General features: G+C 40.6%; 1 protein-coding gene across 1 annotated transcript; it reads left to right on the plus strand.

The window, feature by feature from the left end:
* The first annotated feature begins 1,314 nt into the window (after nucleotides 1–1,314).
* Nucleotides 1,315–2,939, plus strand: LOC132617498 (36.4 kDa proline-rich protein). Its single transcript, XM_060332503.1, has 2 exons — nucleotides 1,315–2,539; nucleotides 2,637–2,939. The coding sequence occupies exon 1, from the start codon at nucleotides 1,391–1,393 to the stop codon at nucleotides 2,531–2,533; it is 1,143 nt and encodes a 380-aa protein (XP_060188486.1). The 5' UTR covers nucleotides 1,315–1,390; the 3' UTR covers nucleotides 2,534–2,539; nucleotides 2,637–2,939.
* The last annotated feature ends 19,767 nt before the right edge of the window (nucleotides 2,940–22,706 follow it).

The raw sequence follows: 22,706 nt of genomic DNA on the forward strand, positions 1-22,706 counted from the left end.
AAATGTTTGAAATTTGAGGCAAACAGTTAGCGTTGGAGCCGTATGGGAATTTGAGATATTAATCTAAGTTATATATCCAATTTGGCATAATATATTAGTGTGGTATTACTATTTTTACTCCTAAGTCAATTGCATTAAGAAAGATGTAGGCCTATATATCTTTTGTATATACATATGCCTCTGAAGAGCTAGCTGTTGAGGGCATATATACATGCTGATAGTGATTTACAAATTAAAAGAGCTTAGTAAGTTTTTAATCTTAAAGTATGAAATTTTAGAAAATGTACTCAGCCATGTACAATAAGTACCTAAATTAAAGAAGATCTTTGGAAAGGTAAAAACAACAATAAGGAAAAGTCATTTAAACACGGACGTCACCTTTTATAACTTGTAAGATCTTTGTCAATGTTCGGAAATGCTCGTAATGTGATCCAAATAAGTTGATACAGTACACAAATAAGTTAAACATTTCCTATATTTTTTGTCATGTAAAACACTTTACAACTAACACCTGTAATCAATAGTACTCACCTAAACAAAGCAATTTATACGGACAAATGTTTAAGAAAATAAAAGGCAAAAAGAAGCAGCCTCTAGACGCTTGTTGGTAGTATCTTCTGCATAAGAAATGCCTGTGTTAGATCTAGTGCCATAGTGAATATTTATATGTATATAAAGTACTATAAATGTGAATGAGAGCCTTGCGCAACAGTAAAAGTTTTCGTCTTATAACCGGGAGGTTACGGTTCAAGTCACGATGATAACCTCTTGTAAATACTCCAAAGTTGCATATATATAAGACTCAATGTGGTGACCCTTCCCTGAAACCCTGCGTATAGCATGAATTTAATATATCGGGTTGTCCTTTATTTAAAGTATAAAATGTCAAAACTTATAGAGCCTGCTTCCATAAACACTCCCTATTTTTTTATGTGTCTGTTCAACCATCTAGAATCGGAACCCACTAGTCTAACTAATTCGAATTCGCATTACGTAGGATCCATTATTGGAGAAGTGCTTCCTATCAAAAATTGTTCATTCTCCTCAAACTCGAAATCTTTAATTAAGGGTAGAGAAATGTCATTCAACAACCGCACTCTCGGTGGCTTCGTAAACATTTTCTAACAAATAAAAATAAATCTAGATTTGTCGGTAAAGATCTAAAGATCATTTTCTAACATTTTCTAAAGATCTTTTTCTAACAAATTAAATATCTTTAATTTTACATTCCTAACCCTGGCCTTGTCGGTAAATATCCTCAAAAAGGAAAAGCTAAAAGACATTTTTAGTTAGTATCTTCTCTATAAGAATGGGAGTTTTAGAGAGCTAGTGCCATAGTGTACCATTCTCTTGGTAGCATTTGGCAAGAGTACTTTGCCTCTCCTTACCAATGGAGAAGTTTAATCTTGCTAGAGTCTTATTGTTGCTTCTCCAGCTTGGAACTTTGCTCATTGCCCATGCATGTCCTTATTGCCCTTATCCTCCTTCCACCCCAAAGCACCCAAAATTGCCTCCTAAGGTAAAACCACCTTCTACCCACCCTAAACATCCCCCACATGCAAAACCACCTTCCACCCCTAAACACCCTAAAAATCCACCACATGTAAAACCACCTTCTACTCCCAAACACCCTAAAAACCCCCCATATGTGAAACCACCTTCCGCCCCTAAGCACCCCAAAAACCCTCCACATATGCAACCACCTTCAACCCCTAAACACCCTAAATACCCCCCGCAAAAACAATGTCCTCCACCATCTCATGCCCCTCCATATGTCCCAGGACCTCCCACAGTACATCCACCTCCCACTGTCTCTCCACCTTCTGTCCCTAAACCACCAAAAACACCACCTGTTGTTTCACCCCCTATTGTTTATCCACCGGTCACTCCAAAACCACCGGCACCAACACCACCAACGACTCCAAAACCACCATCACCAACACCACCTGTTGTTTCACCCCCTATTGTTTATCCACCGGTCACTCCAAAACCACCGGCACCAACACCACCAACGACTCCAAAACCACCATCACCAACACCACCTGTTGTTTCACCTCCTATTGTTTATCCACCGGTCACTCCAAAGCCACCAACACCAACACCACCTGTTGTTTCACCACCAGTCACACCAAAACCACCATCACCAACACCACCTATTGTTTCTCCACCTTACGTGCCAAGTCCTCCGGTTGTCACTCCACCCACAGTTCCAACACCCCCTACACCATGCCCGCCACCGGCAACTGTACCATCGCCACCAGCACAGCAAACTTGCCCCATTGATGCTCTCAAGTTAGGTGCTTGTGTGGACGTGTTAGGGGGATTGATCCACATTGGAATCGGTGGCAATCCTAAGCAAGCATGTTGTCCACTTCTTCAAGGACTTGTAGACTTGGATGCAGCCATTTGTCTTTGCACAACCATTAAGCTCAAGCTCCTAAACATAAATGTCATTCTTCCCATTGCCCTTCAAGTTCTTGCTGATGACTGTGGCAAGTATCCACCCAAAGGCTTTCAGTGTCCTTCATCCTAAATCAAGGTCGCCACTTCTTTTCACCTTTTAATTTATGTTTCAAGATTGAACTCGCATGCAATAATCTTTAGCTAGTAATATAACATTATATAATATGATGCAGGACATTGAACTGGGCATTTGATTAATTCTGCTACACTTTCATAGTTGAAGGCACATTCTGCGAATGCACGTGTGAGAAAGTCCAATTTCCTCTTTAGCATGACGAATAAATTGAAAAAATGAGGAGGGATAAATGACTCTTCCAATATAATAAGCTTTTGACGTTTTATTATTTATCTTTCCATTAATGTACTGATTATGTATTCTCATTAGTGTTTAAGGGAAATACTTTTGATGGTGCTTTAAATGTATTGCTGATAAAAATATGAACATGAATGAATGAGGAAAGAATCACTTAAATTCATCCTGTGATATAGTAAGAATTAAACATGCCATTGAATTTAACACCTAAGTTTAACATTTTCTTTGAGTAGACACTAGTAGGGTGGGCATGGTACGGTACGGTATGGTACTTGAAACTTCGGTACTATAATTTTAGTTTTCGATTTCTAAAAATACTATACCATTGTCGTACCAAATTAATTCGGTATGGTTCGGTATTTTAAAGTTCAGTTTCGGAATTTTACGGTACGGTAAATTGGTACCACAGTTTGTCCGACTTTCACTTACATATACTCATATCATGGAGAATTATGACATCCGCTACTCGAGAAACGTCGCAATTATTATGTACTAAACATCTTACACATAAAAATATTCAAAAGAAAGTACAAGCAATTCCCTTCATAAATCAATTACACAAAAAAGACATTTAAATCAAGATAGAGTAGTCAAAGTTTCAACGTTTAAACAATTAGTTTTCTAATAATACTATTTTATATATTTGTTAGTATTACAATACTAAGATATATGAATTGTATATGTAATTATATACTTCGGTATGATATTCGGTATTTCGGTATTTTCTTTATGAATATCGAATACCAAACTTTTTTAAAATGCAGATCAAATACCGTATCAAATATCATAATATCGAAACTGCGATATAAAAATTTCGATTTCGATATGGTAATCGATATCTACCCTACCATGCTACCCTAGTAGACGGGGTACATGGCCCATATCACAAAATATTCTTGTGGAATGTAGGGTCCGCAATACGGAGTCAGTTAGTCAAACTTTGAAATTTGCATTATATAGTCCAAATATGCCTTTAAGGTCTTCGAACATATGCCCTATGGTTTACATATATTTTTATTATTTAAAAATTGGTTCAAATATGATTTTAGTTTGATTGAGATCCCAATTAACCTAATTAGCTGATTAATAAGAAAAAAAAAGTTGTCAAATAAAATGAAAACTTGATTCATGTAACATGAGAAAGATTTCTCATTCCTTAGCCGGAAAGAGATGTTGCCATGTCTTTAAAGTATGATGTTAAGTTGAGCGGATATGCCCTTCATTAAAAATACCCATGAATGAGATACACTCAGTCAAACCCGATTTCTCAAATTTAACAAGTTAGAAAATTAGTTTTTTTTTTTTTTTGGCTGACGACCCCCTTCCAATCCCATTGATTGTTTTATGGCAGTGTTTCTCCACTGAGAAAAATCGACATGAGGATTGTTCTTCCTTAAAATTATTGATTTAGACACTACAATATAATTAAATTAAATCAAGCTTCGCTACTTTTTATTTTTGTAATAACATGATGAAAATTATCTCATCCTTAGTTTTCGATACAAGTATATGTAGAGAATACGTGAATCGGTTGTTAAAAACCTCTTAAAATTGAAGAACAAAAATATATTTATAAATTACAATTTTTATCACAGAAGGTGCGAACGTATGTTAAATCAATATATTGTTTACGTTGTTAGTACGTAAAAATGAACCAAATTGTAAACAAATATTAATTGCAATAATCTTTTTAAGTTGAATTTGAAAAAGTGATCAACAGTATTTCATGTACTTCTCTCCAGAATGATAAATAATAATTAAAAGAAGGGCAAGAAAGGGAAACGAAAGTGGTGCAATTGAAATGCATGAATAAGAAATAAGGCTATGAAAATAAACTACAGTACATGATATATACAAAGGGGGCCAACATCAAACTCATTAACTGTACACGTCCAAATGAGAACAAGCAAAACGACATGAGATACACACCAAAACAACTGATGGAGAAAGCTTCCGACCTTGTAGAGTCCATTGTATTCTTCAATAGTGGAAACATTTTCATATAAATGGATAAAAGTGAATATATACAAGACCTACTTGTATACTATAAAAATCGGATTTATGCTAGACCGGGAATCGAAGGAAGAAAGAAACAAGCACGAGCATAAGACTTTCTTTCGGACCGGAGGTATCGCACTAGAAGTGGTTGATCAGAAGAAAGCGAAGGAAATTGTTTGGTCCGGTTTCTCCATAGCCGAGTTGATCGTGGCCGTTAGTCCGGATGATCGTGGCCGTTAGTCCGGATTTTCAGTTACACAATTGTCACGCGTCAAGACCGTTCTGCCACATTGTACTGCCAATCGTACGGGTGTCAGAGTGTACGGCCCAACCTTATCCTTTTAGGGTTTTCTTCATTCAAAAGGGTTTTATGTTGTATAGAAGGCTCATAAGACAAAACTATAAATATGAGACATTTTCCCTACTTTCAAGGGTTGGCTTTTCAAGATCAAGAACATTGTAATAGCAAAATATATAAAATCTCTCTCTCTCTCTCTCTCTTTGATATTGGTCCGGATTTGTGTGTTCTTCTTAGCTTTATTTACTCATCCAATATTTATATATATATAATATAAATCGCTAATATCGATCCATTTGCTCACGGCAATCACACATATAGACACATATCAATCGCAGCGAATCCGTATACATTTCCTACCAACCAAATAGATTAAAGTTCACCCACATATACTATACCTCACTTATAAATTCAATTGATTACCTAAATTCGGGGTAAACAGTTTGGTGCCAACCGTGGGGCTAGGATAATAGTGGTCTGTGATCTTGGTTTCTATCTCTTACCCGTTAGGATCGAAAAAATCTTTTGATCGTCTCTGTGAAACGGACCAAATGGCAAACAGTGGACAATCTAGTCACGTCAACAATAACGAGATTGTGGCCGAAAATGAAGACAGTGGACCCGGGGATTACCAGCAAATCTCGTCGACCCAAACCCCGTTAATTCGAGGGAGGGCCGATCTTTTAAATACTCACAATTCAATTATTTTATCCCGGACACAGGGCCGGAAAGTGCCAGATACCCTGGATGATAATATTGACTTACGTTTAATTTTTGAAATGTTGCAGGAACAGAGGCCGAACAAGGAGTCGCAATAGCCCAGTTACAAAGCAAAAATGATAAAACGACCCCAGAGAGGACGAAAGGTGTTGCCGAACCCAGAACGGACGAGACACGGATGGTCGAGAGTAATGGGTCCGGAGCTGGTTCATCCACCGAAGTTCTGAGAATGCTCGAAACATTGGCGAAGCGGGTAGACTCGACTGAGAAGAGGGTGGAAACATATAACTCTCGGGTGGACCAGATCCCGGGGGCTCCACCTATTCTGAAAGGACCGGATTCGAAGAGGTACATTCAGAGGCCTTTTCCTCCGAGTGCGACTCCGAAATTGATCCCGAAGAGGTTCAAAATGCCGGATATCCAGAAATATGACGGCACAACGGACCCTCAGGAACACGTGACTTCATACACCTGTGCCATAAAAGGTAATGATGTTGAAGAGGATGAAATTGAATCCGTGTTGTTGAAAAAGTTTAGGGAAACCCTGTCGAAGGGAGCATTGACTTGGTACGACCATCTGCCCGAGCATTCAATCACTTCTTTCGAAATGCTCGCCGATGCGTTCATAAAAGCTCATGCTGGTGCCATAAAGGTGCAGGCCCGTAAGGCGGATATTTTTCGTATAGCCCAAAGGGATGACGAGTTACTGCGTGAATTTTTCAACCGATTCCAAAGGGAACGAATGGAGCTCCCTCCGGTTCCGGAGGAATGGGCTGCACAAGCTTTCACCAAAGGGCTCAATCCTCGGAGCTCGACGGCCTCATTCAAACTAAAGGAAAACTTGCTGGAATACGAGGTTGTGACCTGGGTGGATGTCCATAACAGATACGAATCAAAGATTCGGGTAGAGGATGACCAACTCGAGATTTCCCCGGGGCCCGTGAGTATCAACAAAAGCTCGGAGAGATCGCGAAAAAACTACGAGCCGGAGTCCAGACCATCGAGGGAAAGGTATCGGCCATACTCTCATTCGGAAAGGCCAAGCTTCAGGTTGGAGAAATCAAGGGTTGGCCCGAGTCAATTCTTCGGTCGGGGTGATAAACGGGCCGAGCGCCCGTCGAACAGTCGAGGTCTCTCATTTAGGAGCCATGCCGGAAGCTCGGCCAGCAACAAAGACTTGCCGAGGATATCGAAGTACAACTTCAACGTTAACACTTCGGACCTTGTCTCGGCTATTGGCCGTATCGCAGAAGCAAGATGGCCGAGACCACTAAGGTCAGATCCAGGACAATGGGACCCGAGCGTGATGTGTGAATATCATGGAATCCATGGACACAGAACTGAGGACTGTCGCCAGCTAAGAGAGGAGGTGGCTCGATTACTAAAGAATGGCCACCTTCGAGAATTGCTAAGTGAACGGGCTAAAGGTCACTACAAGGAAAGGGAATCTCATAAACGGGCCGAACCAGTAGAACCTCAGCATATAATCAACATGATAATCGGGGGTATCGACACCCCTCGAGGGCCGGTGATGAAACGAACGAAGGTTTCTATTGTGCGTGAAAAGCGCAGCCAGGATTACTTGCCCGAGGGTTCCATCTCTTTCAACAACAAAGATGCAGAAGGCATCATTCAACCGCACAATGATGCATTGGTAATCTCTATTCTTATTTTTAAATCACAAGTTAAACGTATTTTGATTGACCCAGGTAGCTCAACAACATCATCCGGTGGAGAGTGGTTGAACAACTAAGGCTACTCAATCAGATCGTACCGGTAGCCCGAGTGCTCAGCGAGTTCAACATGGTGAGAGAAACCACGAAGGGGGAGATCTCTTTGCCGGTCAACATTGATGGCACTATCCAGCAAACAGTGTTCTATGTAATCGAATGAGATATGAAGTATAATGCACTGCTGGGTAGACCTTGGATACATAACATGAGGGCCGTGCCATCGACATTACATCAGCTGCTAAAATTCCCGCCCCCAGAGGGGATAAAAACCATCCGAGGTGAACATCCCGCTGCAAGGGAGATGTTTGCGGTCGAGGAAGCGTCACCTCTTCCCAAAAAATAGGATAAAAAAGAAGCTGATTCAACCGGGGGCAAGGACACCAAATAGCAACTCAAGTATACGGGTTCGACAACGGAGCAGAAGGGGTTGGACCCAGGATATGAAGAGGATGATTTCGGTGTACCCAGATCATTCGTCTTGCCGGATGACTCGGATGCAACCAAGTCAACAGTAGAGGAGTTGGAGCAAATCATCTTGTTCGAATATCTACCGGACAGAAAGGTATACCTAGGCACGGGGTTAACCTCGGAGCTCAGGAACAAGTTAATTAAATTTCTTCGAGCAAATGTCGATTGCTTCGCATGGTCCCATATAGATATGACAGGTGTGCCACCGTAAGTAACAACTCGTAAGCTCAGCCTAGACGGGAGGTTCCCCCCGGTGAAGCAGAAGAGAAGGCCCATGGCAGAGGCAAAACATGCATTCGTAAAGGATGAGGTAACGAAGCTTTTGAAAATAGGCTCTATCCGGGAGGTAAAGTACCCAGACTGGCTAGCTAACGTAGTGGTGGTGCCGAAAAAAGGTAACAAATTTCGAATGTGCGTTGATTATAAGGATCTAAACAAAGCATGCCGGAAGGATTCATTTCAGTTGCCTCACATCGATAGAATGATCGATGCGACGGCCGGGCATGAGATGTTAAGTTTTATCGATGCCTAATCCGGGTATAACCAAATCCGGATGCACCCGGAGGATCAAGAGAAAACATCCTTTATTACCTAGTATGGGACTTACTATTACAATGTCATGCCTTTCGGATTAAAAAATGTCGGTGCAACCTACTAACGCCTAGTTAATGGAATGTTCGAAGAAAAAATAGGGAAAACAATAGAAGTTTATATTGACGACATGGTGGTCAAGTCCCTAGAAACAGAGGACCATTTAAAGCATTTGCAGGAAACTTTCGATGTACTCTGCAAGTACAACATGAAGCTTAACCCAGAAAAATGTGCCTTCTGTGTCCAGTCTGGTAAATTTTTGGGTTTCATGGTGTCAAACCGGGGGATTGAAATCAACCCGGATAAGATCAAAGCCATCGAGGACATTGAGGTGGTAAATAACGTCAAAGGAGTGCAGAGGCTCACCGGAAGAATAGCGGCGCTGAGTCGTTTCATATCGAGGTCCTCGGATAAGATTCACCGCTTTTTCTCCTTACTAAGGAAGAAGAATGACTTCGTTTGGAAACCGGAGTGTCAAAGAGCTTTGCAAGAATTGAAACGGTACTTGTCCAGCTCGCCGCTACTGCACACACCGAAAGCTGACGAGCAGCTTTTTCTCTACCTTGCCGTCTCCGAGGTAACGGTAAGTGGTGTTTTGGTCCGAGAAGAATAAGGTACGCAATTCCCTATATATTATGTGAGTAGAACTTTAGGGGATGCGGAGACCCGTTATCCATACCTGGAAAATTTGGCATTGGCATTGGTAAATGCTTCTAGAAAGTTGAAGCCTTACTTTCAATGCCACCCGATATGTGTAGTGACTACTTACCCCCTAAAGAATATCATGCATAAACAGGAATTTTCGGGTAGACTAACTAAACGGGCCGTAGAGATTAGCGGATATGATATCGAATACAAGCCTCGGACGGCCATCAAGTCCCAGATCTTGGCCGATTTTGTGGCGGACTTCACCCCAGCTATGGTCTCCGAGGTTGAGAAAGAACTTCTGCTAACCTCGGGGAAAGCTTCGGGTATTTGGTCGCTACACGCGGACGGGGCCTCGAACCTCAAAGGTTCCAAGCTAGGAATCGTCCTTAGAACCCCCGCCGGGGATGCCGTTCGACAATCCATTAGAACTGTTAATTGACTAACAATGAAGTCGAGTATGAGGCTATGATTGCAGGTTTGGATCTAGCCCGGAGTATGGGGGCCGAAATAATTGAAGCAAAGTGCGACTCCCTCTTGGTCGTTAACCAGGTGAATGGCGTCTTCAAGGTCAAGGACGAACGGATGCAAAGGTATCTGGAAAAAATCCAAGTGATACTACACCAGTTTAAAGAATAGACCATGCAACATGTACCCAGGGAGCAGAACAGCGAAGCCGATGCATTGGCCAATTTGCGATCTTCAGTCGAAGGGGAAGAAATCAACCCCGGGACTATGGTGCACTTGATGAATTCAGCAATATAAAACGGACATGCTGAAATAAACACAATTGGTTTAACTTGGGATTGGCGCAACAAGTACATCGACTACTTGCGAGATGGAAAGCTCCTGAATGACCCAAAAGAATCACAATCACTAAGGACAAAAGCTGCGCGTTTCTACTTGGTAGACGGCCAATTGTATCTACGGTCTTTATTCGGACCCCTGGCCAAGTGTTTGGGCCTCGGAGAAACGGAGTATGTGATGAGAGAAGTACACGAGGGGACCTGCGGCAATCACTTCGGTGCTGAAGCCTTGGTCCGAAAAATTATCAGAGCCGGTTACTAATGGAATCGGATGGAGGAAGATTCGAAGAATTTTGTCCGAAAATGTGACGGGTGTCAAAGACATTCCCCGATGATTCATCTGCCCGGGGAGTTGCTGCATTCAGTGATGTCACCTTGGCCCTTCATGAAGTGGGGAATGGACATTGTTGGTCCATTGCCAAGGCACCAAGTAAGGCCCGTTTTATTTTGTTTATGACTGACTATTTCTCCAAATGGGTTGAAGCGCAGGCCTTCGAAAAAATTAGAGAGAAGGAAGTTATTGACTTCATATGGGACCACATTATTTGTCGTTTCGGCATCTCGACAGAGATAACTGGCGATAATGGTCCTCAGTTCGTTGGCGGCAAAGTCAATGATTTCCTCGAAGGGTTGAAGATCAAGAAAATCGTATCAACTCCATATCACCCGTGTGCGAACAGACAGGCGGAATCCACAAATAAAACCATAATTCAAAATCTGAGGAAAAGACTTGAAACGTCAAAGCATCACTGGAGGGAAATACTACCGGAGGTATTGTGGGCTTACAGAACCACATTGAAATCAAGCGCGGGAGAAACACCTTTCTCGTTGGTCTACGGGGCCGAAACCCTCATTCCCGTAGAAGTCGGTGAACCGAGTCTCCGATTCAGGTACTCCACCGGGGATTCAAACGAGGAGGCCATGGCCGTAAAACTCGATCTCACGGATGAACTTCGCAAAAACGCGTTGGTCCGTATTGCAGCCCAGAAGCAGAGAATGGAAAGGTACTACAACCGGAGGGCCAATTTTCTACATTTCCAAGTTGGGGATTTAGTGCTTCGGAAAGTTACCTTGAACACCAAGAATCCCAACGATGGAAAACTGGGTCCGAACTGGGAAGGGTCGTACAAGATAACCAAGGTAACGGGCAAAGGATCGTATCAGCTGGAATTCATGGACGGGCAACGGTTGTGCAATAACTGGAATATGGCTCATCTGAAGAGATACTACTGCTAAGGTATGGACACCTTGTTTATTAAACCTTTCCTTTTTTGCAGGAAGTCAAGTACCGGATAAAGTTAGGAGCAAGGTCTGAAAACACGTGTTGCACTCTTTTCCTTAGTACGATTTTGTCCCAAAATGGGTTTCCTGACAAGGTTTTTAATGAGGCAACAAGTACAATGTGTTACTTGACAAAGACGAGGACAAGCGCCCGGAAACTCGGGGCCACACCTTACGAGTGGGGACTTGATAGTGCTTACCCGATCTTGCAGCTCGGATAAGCACTAGGGGACTATTATACCCACATCGAGGTTTACCCCGGTTAGTCGAAAACAGAGGAGCTCAACAAACCAAAACCGGACCTTCTGTATTAGGTTTCGATGTAAGGACCAAACAATCAGAATGAATCGTGTCCACTTAGTATTTGCTACGGCAAAATCAAAACCGGACCTTCTATATTAGGTTTCGATGTAAGGACCAAACGATCAGAATGAATCGTGTCCATTTAGTATTTTCTGCGGCAAAAACAGAAGGAAACGAAAAAAATCCTCATATCATGTACATACAAATACTTGCAATACAAAAATTATCGAAAGTTCGGATTATTGTATTTCAGATATGTCTTCTTGTTAAAACACCCTACCCCGGTGGTTACCGCCGTATTTCGGCATCGCTTTATTCATATACCCTACTCCTGGCACTACAGTCAAAATTCGACAAAGGCAACAAGGTCACAATGAATCAAGCCAAATTCTTTAACACCCTCGAATGGGGACTGTTACATCAGAATTTGCTAAGGCTGGGATTCAGGTGTCCGAACCTAATCTATGATAAGTGAATATCCAAAAAAAATATCGGCCCTGAAAATGCCTAACATGATTCGGAGACGTCTGAATTCACAAAGCATAGATAAGTCGCACGGGCAAGCCAATATTCAGGCAGTCCGAAATAATGACTCCGAGTCTCTGCTTGTCCTTAAAACGAACCGACAATTCGGGCAAAAGCCGTAACAAGCATTCAAGCAAAAGAATAAAGTCAAGAAAAATGCACATTCCATATATATAAGGTTTTTTACACCTGAAACCCCTACGAAGTCGAAAAACAAAAAACAAGCCAAAAAGGCAAAAAATAAAATAAAGGCTAAATACAGGACCTGGTCTATCCGGTGTGGCTGGATCCGGAATGTTCGGATACTGTCCGCTCGGAATCTTCGGAGTCAGTATCGAGGGCTCTCTTAGCTTCTTCCTCGACCCTTTTAGCTTCGAGTATCAGGGCCGGGAGATCCGCAAAGCCATGCTCGGCTTGCTCAAGGGTGACCCTCCGAGATTTCCACCGTTCATACTCCACCGCAATCGTGGTATGAGCCTCGGCAGCCTCCACACTCCTAAGGGCTTCTGCCAATTGGCCTCAGCCTGGGCCAGCTTAGCCGCTAGTTCATCCCGCTCTTCATCAAGGACTCTTTAGATTTGAGTGGCCGACTCGAGCTCGGCTTTGAGAAGGTCATTAGCCTCGGCTGTCTCCTCGAGTTCGATTTTCAGCTCGTCACATATCCGGGCCCTGTCCTCGGTGTTTTGCTCGAACACCCTCATCTTCTCTTTGTACTTAGCACTCTCAGATTCAAGCAGTCGATGCCTCTCGGCCATGTTCACGGCATCAGACTTGACCGATTCAAGCTCCTCCCGGAGTTGAGAGATAGTGGTTTCGAGCTCACCAAGCCTCGAATAAAAACGAGCATTGTCTTGGCTAAGGCCGACCTTGTCCGCTTCTCGAAGCCGGTTCTTCTCGACCATCTCGGCCAACTCATTCTTTAACCGAAGGTTTTCGGCCTTCGCCGCGTCGAGCTCGGGTTGAAGGATGGAAAGGGTAACAGCTCAGTTCAATTCATCCTCCTTCACCCGCAAAAGGTGCTGGAACTTCTCCGTTTCTCGACCCTAGGCATCCAGCTGGCCCTTAAGATCGTCAACTTCTTGCTGAGCGCGGACGAAGGCTTCATTAGCAAGCACCACACTCTGTAAAAGAAACAAGAAGTTAAAACTCGGATAAACGAGAAGCTAAAATTCCCATTGAATTATGCAAGGATAGGCTGATAAGCTTACTCGATTGCCTGTGTGCATGCCCTCGTTAATGAGACTCTGCCAGGGGACTCCGTTCATCTTTCGTTTGTCCAAGTCCGAGATGAAGGGCCTCAGGTAGCTTGCTACTCCCACCGGACGAGACAAAAAGCTGCAGTCCTCGGGGACGGTAAACACGACCGATCTTGTCCTCCTAGGTTCCACATTTAGGGTCGGGAAGATGCGCACCAGGCTATCCCTTGCACCAGTCTCGGTGGACCGGCTAGCTGCCCTCGTGACTCGAGAGATAGGGAGATGTCCAAAACCGGCAGCTTTCCCGGTAGCAGGAGGAGTATCCGAGAACATGTCATTAAAATTATCCGACCTTGAAGCTGGAGTTGGAGAACTCGAAGTAGCCTCAGCAGCCTCGGTAGAGGCAGGGATCTCGGAAGTTGCAGCAGTCTCGTAGCCGGGCAGTGGACCAACATCCATTGGAGCCTCGATCTTGGGGACCGGCTCAGCCCTCTGATCGGCTTTGGCAGCTGGTGCATGCCCGGACCTTCTGGTCCTTTGCAGGGGGGTCTCCTCAGATGAAGCATCACCTGAAATATCAACAAATTCAATCGACCTTAGAGGAGTCGGGTAATGAACTTCTTCCCCACCTGTGTGCAATGCCGGAGCTGACGCTATTTCCCCGGCTGAAGGAAGTGATGAAATTGTGGTATCCTCCTCCGGAATAGAAGCAACCGAAGGGGTCACATCGATCCTCCGAACGAGGAAATCGGGCTTTGTTTCATCTCTTAGAGTCCGAACGACGCTCCTTGCCCTCTTTTTCGGTTTCTGCCCTTTGTCGTTGTTGACACCCAATTTTGTCCCTCTTTTATTTAATTTACTCGGTTTCTAAATTTACTGACGAACTAAATACTTTATTTTTTACAATATTTTATTGCTACTACTATTAATATCACTACTTTTATCTTCAACATTACAAGAATTACTTTATCACAAATTTTGAATGTTCGTTTCATTTTCGGGTTTGGAACCGTTAAATTAATTACAAGACAACACTTTGCAAAATATTTATTTTTCTACATACTAATTATTTATTGTCTTTACATAATATATATTGTACCAGTTATTAAATCAGAAGCCCAAAAATAATTAAATAGAGGAGGAAGGATCAACAATTTTCAGCCAAATTAATGGCCCAAAATACAAATACAATAATCAGCCCAAAATTTTATTCCACAGCCCACTAGTTTAATCCAATAGCCGGTCCAGCCCAACGCTCGACCCGGTCCAACCCGTTTCTCCTTCCCCTTAACCTAATTTCTCTCCCTCTTTCTTTCCTCTCATCTTCTCCGCCTCCTCTGTCCTCTCTCCCTTTTCCCTCTCCCTTTGCCCTAATTTCTCCTCCATCTCACCCGCCTCCCTTTCTCCTTCCTTCATCGTCATCTCCATTCTCCCACACCCACGTTCTCTCTCTGCACTTCCACATCTCCTTGTCCCCCCACGCCTTCGTCTCTCTCCTCACGTTCTCCCCACACCCACGCCTCTGTCATCTTCCCTGACACTCCCACCACGCCTGTTCCCCGCTTCCTCTCTCTCATACGCTCCTCTTCATTCTCAACTCTATAAATAATGAAGAATTACTCAATTGAAAGGGGGGACGACCGAAGACTTTGCTATATTCAACATTCTTTCTGTATCCCTACTGCTATTCTAAATCGGAGATGTGTTAAAATTCCATTCTGTTTTCGGAATCATTTTCAGACGCCTGAATCCTTTCTAAAATATTCACATTTTTTACTATCCCTGGAAATACTCTGAAGGATTAAGTGGATTATTCCTTCTGTTGTTACTTTAAAATTCGAGCGTAGATTCGAGACGTCGACACCCACTTCACTGCGCACAAAAAAGGTAACACTTCGACACGTTCATCGCTTATCGTCTTTAATTTCTGCTCGTTTTAAGAATTTAAGTTATTCTGCCGTCTTGAGTAGTTATATATTTTCTTTGTTGTTGTATCGCTTGTTCAATGTTTGGGAGCTGTTAGGATAGGATGTTAATCGCTAAAAGATGAAATTTGAAAGATGTCTGTTGTAGTTGGGATGATTAGATGGAATTTACAGGACTTAGAACTTATTTAAAAGTCGAATATACATAGGATATACAGTGGGTTATCAAGGTAAGAAGAACGTATGCATTCGATATACATCTGATATACACACCATGGTGTGTATATCTTAGGTATATTATGTATATAATTAAAGCAGATCGGCATTATTCCTCTTTGCTCGATTTGTTCTAAATAACGTATTCGGTCATGAATGTAATTTATTTGGTTTGAGATAGGACGAAATGATTATACGACATGTCGATATTGGTTGTTGATTTTATTTTGTCTACAAAGTCGTGGCTGTTTTGTTTAAGCTGATAAGATTAATGTGGAATGGTTAGTTTGAGACTTAGGTTAGCTTACTACGTCATTACTGCATGGTTTAAGTCGAATTCGATTAATGCTAGATGATAGTCGCCTGTCTGTTTAGTTGTGGTTTCCCCAGCTTGCATTATCATGATTGTGTTTGTTAAAAGATAGAATCTGGTTGATGTTAAGAGATAATGATGTACTTTTATCTGTTCAAATGAGTTGGTGTGATTTTTTTTTCTTTTTTTCAGATTATATGGTTTGGCCTTCAAAGGCATAAGTGTTTGGTGTTAATTTAAAACTTTATTATCGTAGTTATTTGGGTTAACTGTCTGGACACATGCTAACTGTCACATGACTCATTTCAAAGTTCTGTGTGTGAAAAGGACTTATTTAAATGCTACTCTACTCTCAACATGTTTAATCAGTGTGTTTAAAAAAAAAACATGTAAACCTTCCATGTTTAAACCAGCCTGCTTGTTTAGTTGATTTACCCCTCTATCTATGCTTATCACACTCTGCGATGTGTTAATTTACTTTACTTGATTGGTCTATGCTACCATTGCTTAATTTTATCCTCTGGTTGCAATGAATTCGTGACCAATGTATGGTTACTAAGGTCACTACCTATCATTCTTATAGTTATTATGCATAATATGTGAGCCTGGCAGTCTGAATTTTGCATAATAAAGCTATTTGTTTTAGTTTGTGTTGACTGAGGCTTGACTGTTTAGTGTGAACCTACCTGGGAGTTTGTTTGCTGCCAAGACTTAAGTATTGATAGGATGCCCTTGTCTTGAACTTATCATAGCCGCAATTTCTGAGTTTGCTTCTTGTTTGTCACTTGTTTTTTTTTTTAGCTCCACTGTGTCCTGCTAAGTGTCTAAGTCCAAGCATGATATTCATGTCCTATTTCTATAGATAATACTACTTGCTTGCTTGCTGTTAATCCTGAGCTTATTTGCTTGTTGAACTTGCCTACACTCTATGCAAAGGTTAAATAACTGTCATACATGTCTCCCAAACAGCATGGAATCTGGTCTTATCACCTCCAAACTGTCTACTTTTGAGTGATGAAAATCTGTATGAGCTTGTGCCTCTTCTTGTTGTCTGTTTTGCCTAGCATGGCTCTGTATAAACATATACTATCTGGTTCTCTCTCTGTCTGGTTTAAACTGATTTTGAGTTCTTTGAAACCCACCTTATTTGTTTACTTATAATAGATGTTATTATAGCATGGTGATATTTGCTTATTTGTTGTGATCTTTAGTAACTTTGTTAGGTACTTATTGGAGTATGGGACTCTGGATTAATATAGTTGCAAAAACATGTCTTCTAAATGTGTGCTATACTAGTTGCTTCTATGGCTATTTGTCTGAATCCAATATAAGTCTTACCTTGTCCATTCTCTTATGATTCTGTATGTTAAGTGCTTTTATTCACTGTATAGTAGCAGTGTTTGATAGTAGTGTGCAAATGGAGAAAGATGTACACAATAGATAAATGCAATAGGGTCTCATTGGTATAAGTTTAAACCTTCCCTGGTGTTAACCTTCTATACATCCTTATGAATATGTATACATGGGATATACTTAAATATACACAGAACACACACAATCTACTGATCTTTTTTTGAGTTTATGTTCTACATGTTTAACTTTATTCATTGATTAGATACTAATTCTTTTTCTTTCGTTATTATGCATGACTATCGCACACGAGTCCAAGCGACCCGTCATCTCCCGCATTCGGTGTTGGGCTAAAAACCTAACGCAATTTCTCTTTCAAGTCAGCCAACCTACAGCCAAACAAGGAAATAAAATTTGGGCCAAAGCCCAATAAATGTGAACAGCAACAGTAGCGGACAGCAGTATTCTTTAATGGGCTGAGCCCATTTGCATCATTCCTATTCCTCTATTTTTTTTATGTGCATTTAACGTGTATTGTATGATTAACATTTTGTTTGCTAATTTAGATGAACTTTAAGTAACATTAAGGGTTTTAGTTTAGTAATGGGTAGTCAATTTCACAAATTACATTCACTTCTATTTTTAAAACTATTCAATAGTATATATAACATTTAATTGGAATAATTGATTTTTTCAAATTGGCACGACCACATCGAGCTAAAAGAATCAAGATTTACTCTTTTATCTTAGAACATTTGAAATACACATTTGTTAAAACATTAATCTTGCAATAACTTTACAAATACATTTTAATTTACTAGTTGGAGTAATTTAATATTCAGAACACGTATGAGTAATTTATTTATAATCAAACTCCTTTTTTATTAAATCACTATTTTTCTACAAGTTTTTTACTTTAAATAACATTCTATTTCTATCTATAACTTTAGCAATACTTACAAGATATTTTCTTAAATATTATAAAATATTACATCTACACTTAGCCTGATTAATTCACTTAAGTCCGGTCGGTTAACCATTGTTAATGGGTCTTAAAGGATGCCTAATGCCTTCCCTTTAGACTAATTGAACTCTTACCTAAAATCTTAAGTTTCGCAGACCTTAAACAGAGTTAACTTTAAAAAATAACTTTAAATAAACCTTAGGTGTCCTAATTCACCATAAATAATTAGGTGGCAACTCCTTAACACAAACAAAGAACAGGTATCTCCAATATGTTGTACTTCTAATTTAACCCGGTTAAAATGGGGTATAACATTCGTTTCTCCTCCTCTTGTTGGCAGTAGCAATAATACGGGACGTACCTGCTGAATCAAATTCGGGTGCCGGAGCAGCGGGTTCGGCCGCTGGCTCCGGTCTTGGGTCCACTAAGCCCTTGGGTAAACGTGAATACCGAAGATGTTATAAAAGGAAAGGTAGAAAGAGCAATAAATTTCGACCCAAGCATAGTATTACCGTGGTTTTGAGCGACCCATCGGCCACGCGACAGGAGTCCCCATGTCTGTGCTTCATGGCTGTGTTGGCTAAGGAGAGCCCCAACCCATTCATTCATGTTCCGGACAGCCGGAGGTATCCATGCCACGGCTAGTATAAAGAAGGGGACAAAATAGTGATAATATGAAAGTGTTTGACAAAACATTCGAAGGTAACTATTAAAAGAACTGAGACACTTACGATTATCATTCCACCTCTCCGGAAAGGGCATATAGTTGGCCGGAATAATGTCCGCGGTCCTCACCCGGACGTAGCACTCTAGCCAACCTCGGTCTCTATCTTCATCCATCTTCGAAAAGATTGGGTTCCGGTTTCGCTTGGCAAGCTTTATTACACCCCCTTGGAACAACCTCGGGGAATATAATCGGATGAAATGAGCCATCGTAAACTCCTTCTGCAAGTTATTGGCTAACAACCGAAGGCAGGCCACGGTCCTCCAGACTATCGAACCAATCTGGGTCAGGGTTACATTATATGTCCGACACATATCCAAAATAATCGGGTCGATTGGGGGGTCGAGCTTAAGTTTAAAAGGATAGGTGTAAACGTATAGGAAGCCCTCCCGGTGATCGGTGATCGATTCATCCGGTTCGGGGGCAAACACTTGTACCGGACGGTTATCCCATCCGCAATCAGCCCGGACTTGATCGAGTTTGTCCTCGGTAATGGACGACGGGTACCGTCTTACATCAAACCCTCTATCAGCAACCGGAGAAGGCTTCTCAACTTCGAAATCCTTGTTATAGTTGGGTTTGGACGGTACAATGTCCAAAGCAGTGGGCTCAAAGGCGATTTTTCCCTTGGGTTGTGAAGTTGGCTCGGTTCCTTGAGAAGAAACCGAGGGAACATCATGGGAGGTGGTTTCGGTGTTGGTAGACATTTGGAAGTTATGGAAAAGGAGATTGGCGAATTCGAAAAGGGAGAAGTTAAAAAATAGGAGTGAAGGAGCAGTTGGAAAAATTCAAAATGGCAAAGTGAGAAGAAACAAAGCAGCACTTTCGATAGGAAAACAACAAATGAAGAAGTTGGCAGAGTTGGTTTTCTTTCACACAATATAAGCAATGAATCAGAGGGAGAAAACGGTTGAATCAGCAAGAAATATGAGACGGATGATGATTAGAAGTGGAGAAGAAGTGAAGTAAAATGGAGAAATAAAGGGGTTAAAGGCCTTATATATGGGAACCGAGACGGTTACAGATCCCAGCCAACCGGGGGATGCCACGTGTCCCACAATTAATGAGATGTGATTTGAAACGACGTGCGTTACGGCGGTTGCCAAAGTTGGTCGCTCGGGATGAGACACGTGGCTAATGGCAGAGGGACGTGACGCAACTGTTCCCGCCAAAATGAAAAGATAAGAACAAGCTTATGGAACCACCGGTTTCGTGACTCATCCACTTCCCGTTACTCCGGTAAAATTACGGTTCGGAAAGTGTGGGGACTATCTGTATACGGTAAAAATCGAATTTATGCTAGACCGGTGAGACCGGAAATCAAGGGAAGAAAGAAACAAGCACGAGCATAAGGCTTTCTTTCGGACCGGAGGTATCGCACTAGAAGTGGTTGATCAGAAGAAAGCGAAGGAAATCGTTTGGTCCGGTTTCTCCATAGCCGAGTTGATCGTGGCCGTTAGTCCGGGTGATCGTGGCCGTTAGTCTGGATTTTCAGTTACACAATTGCCACGCGTCAAGACCGTTCTGCCACATTGTACTACCAATCGTACGGGTGTCAGACCGTACGGCTCAACCTTATCCTTTTAGGGTTTTCGTCATTCAAAAGGGCTTTATGTTGTATAGAAGGCCCATAAGGCAAAACTATAAATAGGAGACATTTCCCTACTTTCAAGGGTTGGCTTTTCAAGATCAAGAACATTGTAATAGCAAAATATATAAAATCTCTCTCTCTCTCTCTCTCTCTCTCTCTGATATTGGTCCGGATTTGTGTGTTCTTCTTAGCTTTATTTACTCATCCGATATTTATATACTACTTCATATATATATTTTTAATATAAATCGCTAATATCGATCCATTTGCGCATGGAAATCACACACATAGACACATATCAATCGCAGCGAATCAGTATACATTTCCTACCAACCAAATAGATTAAAGTTCACCCATATATCCTATACCTCACTTATAAATTCAATTAATTATCTAAATTCGAGGTAAACACTACTGTCACGAGATTTTGTAAGATCCACTTTCTAGTCGCTATAAAACGTTGCTTTTACTTTCTTTATTCACTGATATATTCAATCAAAAGTTTATTAGCAAATCGAAGAATACAAGTTAACTTTTGAATGCCATGTAATTATGTTGGACGTAATTATTAGGGGTGTCAATGTTTCTTAAAAATTTGACAAGTCAATCGAACCTATATTTAGATATATTTTTTTCAATAAACTCATAGGTTTTAAATATAAATCTATAATTTTATTGAATAATTACGGTAATTTTCAATTTTCCAAAAGAAATCGAAAAAACATGGTATCGAATAAAATTATAATATAAAATATATTTTTATACTAAGGTCAAAACATTAAAACTTTTTACGTTGGATGTTTGGTCGATTCAAATGAAAACGACTACATATAACACCCAAACGGGCCAAACCTATTCTATAACTAGTTCTGACAATTTCCAGCAACAAGCAACCAAAGTATGTTTTCTCCTCTCTCTCTCTGTCTTCTCCTTTTATATTCTTTTTGTCCTATTTGAGTTATATCAATTATATACTCCTTCCGTTTCAATTTATGTGAGCTTATTTTTTTATTAGTCCGTATCAAATAAAATGACTTATTTTTATATTTGAAAATAATTTATCTTTATGCAATGATTTATAGCCACACAAAATACATATGACTCATTTTACACCACAAGTTTAAAAGTCTTCTCTACTTTCTTAAACTTCATGTCCAGTCAAATGGGTTCACATAAATTGAAACGAAGGGAGTATGTTTTTTTTTCTAAAAATTCTAAGGCATGTTTGGACATGATTTGAAATCATGATATGAAATTAGTGATTTGAAATCAAGTTAATTTGAAGTAAAAGTTTTGTTTGGAGGTGCAATTTGGATTTCTTAAGTTTGTAGTTTCATAAACTTGAAAACCCCACAAATTGTGAAAACTATCAAAACTTCTTCAACTCTTATACAGTCTTACTAAATGGGCAAACCATAGTTCATAACAAAGTTAATACGGTACCAAAAAGTCTTTCTTAAAAATACAACATCTATTAATCGAAAAGAAATATTGAACATGATTTATAGTTTAACTACTCTTAATATAATCTTCCCACATGGTGCGGACAATCTCTTCATGCCGAGCATGCATTTCCTATCAGATGACCAAAAAGACGAACCAACATTATTACTTTGAGTCAAGTTTTACGTTTAGAAAATAGATCTACCAACATATGGATCTTCTTTTACATGATATAAATTTATGGTCAAATTTTACATTTAAAAAAAAAATTGAAATCGTGATTTGGAATCTCAAATCTTACTTTTGAAGAATTTGAGATTTGAAATCATAATATGAAGTTGAAGCTGAAATTTTGTGTAAATTTCATACAGAAATATTGATTTGAAATTAAAATATGAAATCAGACTCTAAATCGCATGGCCACGCCTACTAAGGATCGCATAGCTGCAATTGCACACGATAAAGAGTTTTCGCCCTGATATTTAAGCTACATCCAGTTTTTTAAATGTTTAGCTTGTAGCCAGTATTAGCAAACTAACTTCAGACGTTCCTCCTCGTCCTTTTCTCGTTGGTTTGAATAGTTGGCGGTGAAGCTTCAAAGTATTTACTTTTGGGGTTCTTGATAAATCAAAATTGGCAGGTAAAAATTCGAAGCTGTTGCATATTTCTTGTTGAAATTCCTTTGGTGTTATTATTTGAAGCTGAAATTGTGTTTGAAGTACTGCTTGAACTGATAAAAATAAAGCACCATCTGAAAATTATAATTGCTGCAAGCTTTGAAGAAGTAGGTTTTGAATTTCAAATGTAAAGAGTGAGCATAAATCAACAATGTTGTTGGAA

The sequence above is a fragment of the Lycium barbarum genome, chromosome 11 (assembly GCF_019175385.1).
Source record: "Lycium barbarum isolate Lr01 chromosome 11, ASM1917538v2, whole genome shotgun sequence".
Lineage (NCBI taxonomy): Eukaryota > Viridiplantae > Streptophyta > Magnoliopsida > Solanales > Solanaceae > Lycium > Lycium barbarum.